General features: G+C 41.7%; 1 protein-coding gene across 1 annotated transcript; it reads right to left on the bottom strand.

Annotated features, from left to right (window-relative positions):
- Window positions 1–3,716: 3,716 nt before the first annotated feature.
- LOC111859936 (macrophage-expressed gene 1 protein) lies at window positions 3,717–6,799 on the bottom strand. Its single transcript, XM_023843106.1, has 2 exons — window positions 6,244–6,799; window positions 3,717–5,679 (listed from the first exon to the last, which is right to left on the bottom strand). Exons 1-2 carry the CDS (start codon window positions 6,682–6,684, stop codon window positions 4,132–4,134), a joined length of 1,989 nt encoding a protein of 662 aa, XP_023698874.1. The 5' UTR covers window positions 6,685–6,799; the 3' UTR covers window positions 3,717–4,131.
- Window positions 6,800–8,291: the final 1,492 nt, after the last annotated feature.

Genomic DNA, 8,291 nt, shown 5'->3' with positions numbered 1-8,291 from the left:
GCAAGCAGATAAATAAAATTGCATAGACATGCAAAAGGGTAAAATTAAGGTACAACAGATATACTTGGTCTGTTGTTGTGCAGTCTAATTGCTTTTGGCACAAATGACTTATGATACCTTGTTCTGATTACTCTGCAGAATTCTGCCATTCGACCTATTACTTCTGACAAACTTCGAGAACAGAGGATGTGTAGGATCATCTAAAATTTGTTTAATCTTTTCCATAATAAACTCATTGTACAGCTGGGCTGCAGATGCCTAGTCAACTCCAATGACCCTACTGACTAATTTGATAAAATGCTGCAATTTCTTATGAACCTGTGCATGCATATTTCCAAAGGTACAAATTAACCCAAAGGACAGAACACTCTACAGAAGAGCTTTATAAAGTAATTGAAGAATGCCAATATCTAATCTAATCTCAGGAAAAAACATCCTCTGTTGCAATTTCCTGCACTTGTACTGTACACAATGATTACAACACAATTTATCGTCTATTTCAATTCCTAAATATTTGTAAGATGAGACCCGCTCAATCTGTTCCCCATTAATCTTGGACCGAGAAACCCTTATGCCTTTCTTACTAAAATCTATTAACATTTCTTTTGTTTTCTTTACATTAATCTGCAAAAAATGGTCTGTGCACCACTTAATGAAACCTTGAACCTCCCTTTCAAAGCCTTCTAGAGATGAGGTGTCCGAATGTAAAAAACCAACCAATGCAGTATCATCAGCATACTTAAGATACAGTAAGTATGAGCAGAAGAAGCTGCTTGGCAATCGTTTTTATATAATGTATAAAGGATGGGCGACAGCAAGCATCCCTGCGGTGCTCCAGTATTAATGGTTATAACGTATAAAGGATGGGCGACAGCGCGCATCCCTGCGGTGCTCCAGTATTAATGGTTATAACGTATAAAGGATGGGCGACAGCACACATCCCTGCGGTGCTCCAGTATTAATGGTTACAACGTATAAAGGATGGGCGACAGCGCGCATCCATGCGGTGCTCCAGTATTAATGGTTATAACGTATAAAGGATGGGCGACAGCGCGCATCCCTGCGGTGCTCCAGTATTAATGGTTATAACGTATAAAGGATGTGCGACAGCGCGCATCCCTGCGGTGCTCCAGTATTAATGGTTATAACGTATAAAGGATGTGCGACAGCGCGCATCCCTGCGGTGCTCCAGTATTAATGGTTATAACGTATAAAGGATGTGCGACAGCACACATCCCTGCGGTGCTCCAGTATTAATGGTTTTTAGGGAGGAGACAGATTAATTAAATTTCACTTGCTGACAGCGGTCAGTCAAGAAGTTATAAATCCATAATATAAGTCTAGGATTTACCCCAAGATTTAACAATTTCCTCACCATCAGATGCGGTTGGATTGTATTAAGAGCGCTGCTAAAATCTATAAACACAACCTTAACCAGGCTCCTTGCATGTTCAAGGTGCTCATCGACATTATTTATCAAGGTAAGAAGCAAAAAAATTGGTTTGGTTCTAAAGAGTGGGAAAATTGGTTTGGGTCTAAAGAGTGGGAAACCTCAGAAAGAAGCTGTTTTAAAACAATTTTCTCAAAACATTTCATTACCATAGATGTAAGTGCTACTGGACGCAGGTCATTAAGTTCTTTAGGTCTATTGTTTTTTGGCACTGGCACTATTAATGATTTTTTCCATAAGCTGGGAACCACACCAGTGTCCAAGGACAGCTGGAACAGCCTCTGGAAGGGCTGTGCCAGCTCATCTGCACACGTTTAGTGTTCTACTGCTAATACCATCAGGCCCACTAGCTTTACGAGGATAAATACGTCTGAAAAATGATTTTACCTCATCAATAGAGATTTCAATACCTGCACCCACCATACCTCTTACCTCCATGTTAGCTAAACACTATTCTATTTTAAAATCATGTGTATCAAATCTATAATAAAAATTATTTAACTCATTAGCCATATCAAGCTCATTATCCACTGATTCTTAGGCTTGTACCCTGTAACTGCTTGTACCCCTTGCCATGCTCTTCTAGGATTATTTTTTAAAAAACCTTCAAGTTTACATTTGTATGCAACTTTACAGACCATAATCAGATTTTTAATCTTCCTCTGTACTGTTTTTTGTCTTCCGTATTTCCACCTGATTTAAACAGGGCGCTTTTTCACATATACACAAAATAAAATAGGAAAATGCCATTAGTGCACTTTGAGCACGTATCTGTGTCATTAACGAGTGTTGTGCATCCGCACATTTCTGAAACGCGCTGATTAAATAGCATAGTGCAGCAATAACTCGCGAGAGAACAAATTGAGCACACGAATTAGTAACTCAAGCACACTAATTACTAACTTGGGTGCATGAATTAGTAACTCAAGCGCACAGATTAGTAACTCAAGAGCACGGATAAATAACTTGCGGGCAGGATTAGTAACTCAAGCACATGAAATACTAATTTTAGCACACAAATTATTAACTGGAGAGCAGGGATTAGTAACTCGACAGCATGAATTATTATGAGATATTTTTTTCGACCATGACACCTAAACGGCTCCGTAACTCACTGCTTGTCATTGCACGAAATAGTTTCATGTTCAGCATTTATCTTTCTTAGGCTACATCTACTTCCCTGTCACAGTACAGATGGACCTGTGGCCTGTACTACGAAGCTGGATTACTGGTTTATTGCGGTAACTTGTCGGATTTAAGGTAGTCTGGGCAAAATGTAAGTGAACGGATATGAAGTCCATTCGAACTGTGGTACCTTAAATCTGACAAGTTACCCCGATAAGCCAGTAACCCCGTTTCGTAGTGCTGGCCACTGAAGAAGACGTTGGCAGAGTCAGACTGGCCCTCACCAAAACCAAAGGCCTTGTCCACACGTACATGGGTATTTTTAAAATGTAGCTTTTTCTATGTGTGTTTTGGTCTTTCATCCGCAGGCAAACAGCATTTTACATCACTGAAAACAGAGCTTTTGTAATTCTCCGTCCAGGGTGAAGATTTTCAGAAACTCTCTTTTCAGTGTCGACGTGTAGACGTCAGAGTGTGCACAGATATTTACTTTGTTTGACGACAGAATGTGCGCCGTTCGCTATTTACATTAGCTGTTTTAGCCTAGCAGAACTGATAATAAGGCTTTTGATTGGCCAACATGACTTTACAGTTAAAGTTATATCACCACCTGTTGGTTTGGCATGCTTTCGGCATCGCGTTTTAGAGTTTTCATGTTGCCGGAGATTTTTTTTTAATAACACAGGAGAAAAACACCCTTTTGAAAAATACCCATGTATGTGTGGACAAGGCCTAAGAAGGGGTTCACAAACTTCTGTTGCAGGTTCATCCATAACTTCAGCGTGGTTGCAGCTCCATTTGCAGCCTTAATCTGCAGTGCCCATAAACTCATCAACTGAAACAAGCATTCATACAGGCTCCCCGACCAACAACTGAACCCAGACCTACCTTTCAATGCAGGAATTGTCTCTGTGTGGAATAACTGGGCATACCATTGTCTCTTTTTCCAGGGTGCTTGTAACTCCTTCAGTGTTTGTGTGATTCTCGAACCCCTGCCTAACTCTCTGTGTGTGGGTGTCTCCACTTTTCCCCAACAACACCTGTGCCTGCTTCATGTACTTCCGAATCAGTCTCCCATCACTCAAACGATTTATGGTTGCCAATCCCAGAGGTCTGAGCCTTACAATAACACACATTTTTATTATTTTGCTTCATTCATCTTTATTGTATTTGCTTAGTAAAAGATATTACTGAGAGAAGCTGAGAATCATATTCTATTTGGAAAAATAAGACAGTAATATGATTCAGCAATTACACAGCACCCCCCAGAAGATCAGTATGAGTAATGATTATGCATTTTTCCATCTTTATTGTTTACTTATTAAAAAATTATTACTGACACCCAGAAAGTGTCATGCTCTACTTGAAAAATGAGACAGTGAAATGATTAGAAAATTACACAGCACTCCCTAGAAGACCATCATAAGTAATGATTATGCATTTATTGTGTTTGCTTATTAAAAGATATTACTGATATCAGAAGTGAAGAATCGTATGAATTATATTCTACTTCTAAAATAAGACAGTTAAAAGATTCAGTAATCACACGGCACCCCTTAGAGGATCATTATGAGCAATGAGAGAACAATCACAAGTGACACCTGCAGCATCTCCCTGGTCCCTGGGCTTCCTGAACCAGCGTTCTCTTGCACCATCTTCCATGCCTCCTCTGAGCTGACTTTTTTCCAAATCTGTTTTTCTCCTGCTTTAACCCAGAAATGACCATCATCTTCCACAATAGAGACTGTATTCATTTGTGTTTCATTCTGGGCCAACACCGGTCGGCTGGTGTAAGGGGGAAGCTGAATTGGTGCCAGGTCTCTGCTTGAGAAGGCCCCAGGGCTGCTACAAAACAGTACCTTACACCCATCACTGACCCCAGCAGAATACTGGCTAAACCCAGCAGGACACTGAGAGAGGCCTTTCATCAAAGGATTGCCTGCTTCACAGCTGAACAGGCCTCCAAATGGTAAAGAGTAACGTGAACTCATCTTATTGTAATCGCCCAGGCAGATCTTCAGTCCATCAGAGAGAAACAAGGCTGGATAGAAGGTGTCAGGGCAGCTCCTGGTCTTGGTCACCGGGTTTATCAGGTTGGGCCCAAAGAGACCGCCGAAAAGGAAACCAGAGGAACCAGTTTGGTTGAGGCCAGCTGTAGCGCACCAGTAGGTCTGGACAGTCACTCTGTGTATAGTATAGACATTAGCACAAGCAGAACGACACCAAATCCCCCAATACCAATACCATGCGCAAAAACTCTGACATTGATACTGACTGGAACTCTGCTCCCTGACCTCTGACCTCAGAAGGATCGGGTTATAGGGAGCCTTGCATGACAAACCCCCTGTCAGGGGGTTGTCCTGAATCAGGCTCTGACAGAGAATCATGGTTTCTGTGTCCCGAGTAATAGGGGTACATTGCTGGAAGACCCCACCCAGGCTGAAATTTCCAGCTGTACCCTTGCAGGAGTTATCATCCACATTGGCCTTGTAGTTGTAGTTGTCTGAGCCTGGCTCAGTGCAACCAGGGTGGGTATTGATGGTGTAGTAACTCTGGAAGGCTTGGTACACAGCATTACTAAGCTGCAGTATAGTGTACTGTGGAAGGTCGGGAAGAGTGTCCTTATTGAGAATGAAGTAGAGTGGGACTCCGGAGCGGTCAATAGCTACTAGGTTGTTAGGGATGCTATCCTCCCATACTTTCAGAGTGACGCCTGGGTAGAAAGGCATGCCACCATGGCTGATCATCAGGGAGTAGGTGGTGTTGCCAGTGTAGCTGCCTAGAAGAAGGTCTTTGTGAGTATTACTCAAGCCAAAGTTCACTTTTGAGAGGAAGGATGCACTAGCTGTTGCTGTGAGGGAACCCTGCTCAGTGTTTGCCACATAGCAGGTTTGGAGATAGTCTTCCTGTACCAAAGTGGCACCCGCATCAACCGAAGTGAGGACATGGGTACCATAGTCTAGAATCAGGGTCTCGGAGAGGAAGTTAGCCAAATGCGTATTATTGTTCTCAAGGGCGTTGGCAATGTCAAACACATGACTTCTGAAGACAGGGTCCAGAGTGAAGCTGGGATGGTTTTTCACAGTGTAGATGAGGTTGCGTACCTGTTGGAGATAACATTCTCTTGTAGGTGGTGAACGAATTACAATTAAATAACAATAACAATTACAGTAAAATATTCCCAGTGCTTCATTCATACCATTGATGTGTTACATCTAAATTAATCATTGTAATACACTAAATAATGTAAGTGCTACACAAAATTGATTGCATTCAGAGATGGCTCTTACACATTAGTCACACCTTTCCTACCATGAACAGGATACTAACCAGCACAGCAACACACTCAAAATCATATCTGGCTTTACCGGCTTGCACTTTCACCATTACTCAAGGTCAAGTAAATATTTAGTTTTTCTGTACTTCGGTATGTCTAAACATAATATATATTCTTGCAAAGATTGAATCGGTGAAAGTTGTGCCGTGAAGGCAGAATATGGTGTAAACGTATTTAAAGTATTTAAATACTTTTCCAATTATCATTCAAATATTTTCCTAGAAAGACAGTAATGGTAACACTGAACAATTAAAGTGTCATGTTTTAAGAATGCATTCTGGACCCTCTGTGCTACTATATGTGTATGATGTTGCATTACTGGCCATCTCACCTGTATCCTACTGGTGACAGAATTGTCATTCACTTGGTGCTCTTTCAGCCTCTCGTCCTCCACTGAAAATTTGCCGTTGAGAATTGAAAATCCAGAAGTGTCCATGTTTATAGTATATGCTGTGGAGCTCTTGTAGTCTTGCCAACTGTCCAGAATGTCAGAGTTGATCTCCACCTCGCTGGACTTCAGTGACACTGTGAACACCTGGTCAGGCAGGAGATAGGCTCCATCATCTGTGGTCTGGCACTGGGAGTAGTCCATCTTTATCACCTGACCGGCATCAGTGTTGCGCAGGTTGTCCCAGCCACCACCTGGCAGAACCTCCAGAACCGGCAAGTTGAAGGTTTTCTTGCATTCATTGAGGTGACTGCTGGATTTGGCGTAGAAGCCAGGGACCCACAATGGCAGTAGAACCCAGAGAACTGGAACATAAAGCGCCATTAATCAGTTTGACTTTCAAACTAAATTAAAGTACGCTTTAATATGGAAACAACTTATTAATGTGAAACCACAAGGAGACACACAACAAAGCCACACAAGGCAAAAGGAAACATTGTGCTTGTCAAGAAAACATCCCAATTTATACCTATCACAAGGAATGAGGAACAAGGGGGCATCTTCCTCAAACACTACAAGTCCTTCAACTTTCTGAGGGAACCTTCCTATAGACTCTGTACCCCCCATTTTGGCAGAAAGTCCCAGGACAGGCAAACCAGTTCAGTCAGACTCCAGAAAAGCTACTTCCTCATTTCCTTTGAGCTGCTCTTTGTCTTTTAAATATTCTCTGTATGTTTTACATGTTGTTGCACTTCTGCAGTCTTGTGTAGCCAACCTTGTTGTCTCCTGATTTAATGTAACCCTATTCATTCTGTATTTTGCTCTGTGGACCTGAGGGAATACTGTTCTCATGCGACTGTGTACCCCTATCGGATGGGGTGACAGTGAAGCCCCCACTGACTTGTCATGACTTCACTACACCAGCCTGGTCACCTGACCCTGGTCACCTGACCCTCCCTCTCCGACACTCTCACACTGCCTCATACAGTGGATATAGAGTGTACACAACCCTGTTAAAATGCCAAGTTTTTATGATGTAAAAAATGAGACCATGATAAATCATTTAAAAGTTTTCCTACCTATAATGTGACCTATAACTTCTACAATTCGATTGAAAAACAAATGAATCTGCTAGGGGGGGAAGATATAAAAAATAAAAGATGTACAATAATCTGGTTGCATAAGTGTGCTCACCCTTAAACTAATACTTTGTTGAAGCACCTTTTGATTTAATCACAGCACTCAGTATTTTTGGATACACACCTGCCATCAATTAAGATGACTCCAATTAAACCCAAATAAAGTTCAGCTGTCGTAGTAGGATTTTCCTGACATTTACTCAGTTGCATCCTACAGCAAAAGCCATGGTTCACAGAGAGCTTACAAAGGATGAAAGGCATCTCATTGTTCAAAGGTATCAGTCATGACAAGGGTACAAATTTTTTTAACAGCATTCGATATACCATGGAACACAGTGACAGCCATCAAGAAGTGGAGAAAATATGGGACAACTGTGATGTTATTGAGACCTGGACATCGGAAAGATTCACACAACGCTTTTTATTGAATTTATTTAATTCTGTTTATTTACTAAAATCTCAGCTGGATAAAACTTTTGTTTAAAAAGAAAGTTGGTGTAATACAGTCATTTTCATTATTATCTGTGATCTAACACAGTACAGAATGTGCTGATATAGTCTTGGTTAGTTCATCTCCAGACCTGTAGATGGCGCTACAAGAGTGGTGGGATTGGGCGACGGGCAATGGCTAGACGCAGAATAAAATACGCTGAAAGCCATTTGCCACGAAAACTGAAATGTCACCTTGTTTCCCATCACAGGCGTGAGACAATAACTATTAACGCTACAGTGCCACACTCACGCACGGACGTGGTGGTTACAGAGAGAACCCTGTGATATTAACGCTATATGTAACCACCACGTCCAGAGTGAGAGAGAACCCTGTGATATCAACGCTACAGCGCCACGCTC

The sequence above is a fragment of the Paramormyrops kingsleyae genome, chromosome 5 (genome assembly GCF_048594095.1).
Source record: "Paramormyrops kingsleyae isolate MSU_618 chromosome 5, PKINGS_0.4, whole genome shotgun sequence".
Taxonomy (NCBI): Eukaryota; Metazoa; Chordata; class Actinopteri; order Osteoglossiformes; family Mormyridae; genus Paramormyrops; species Paramormyrops kingsleyae.
Note: the sequence above shows the minus strand (reverse complement) of the source record. Positions and strands in the feature narration are given on the sequence as shown.

What these genes read in the sequence shown, in the direction of transcription:
- LOC111859936 (XM_023843106.1), bottom strand. Translation starts at nt 6,684, where the DNA reads ATGGCGCTTTATGTTCCAGTTCTCTGGGTTCTACTGCCATTGTGGGTC. An exon ending in CTGTCACCAGTAGGATACAG is followed by an intron (nt 5,680 to 6,243) that starts GTGAGATGGCCA and finishes TATCTCCAACAG; the next exon opens with GTACGCAACCTCATCTACAC.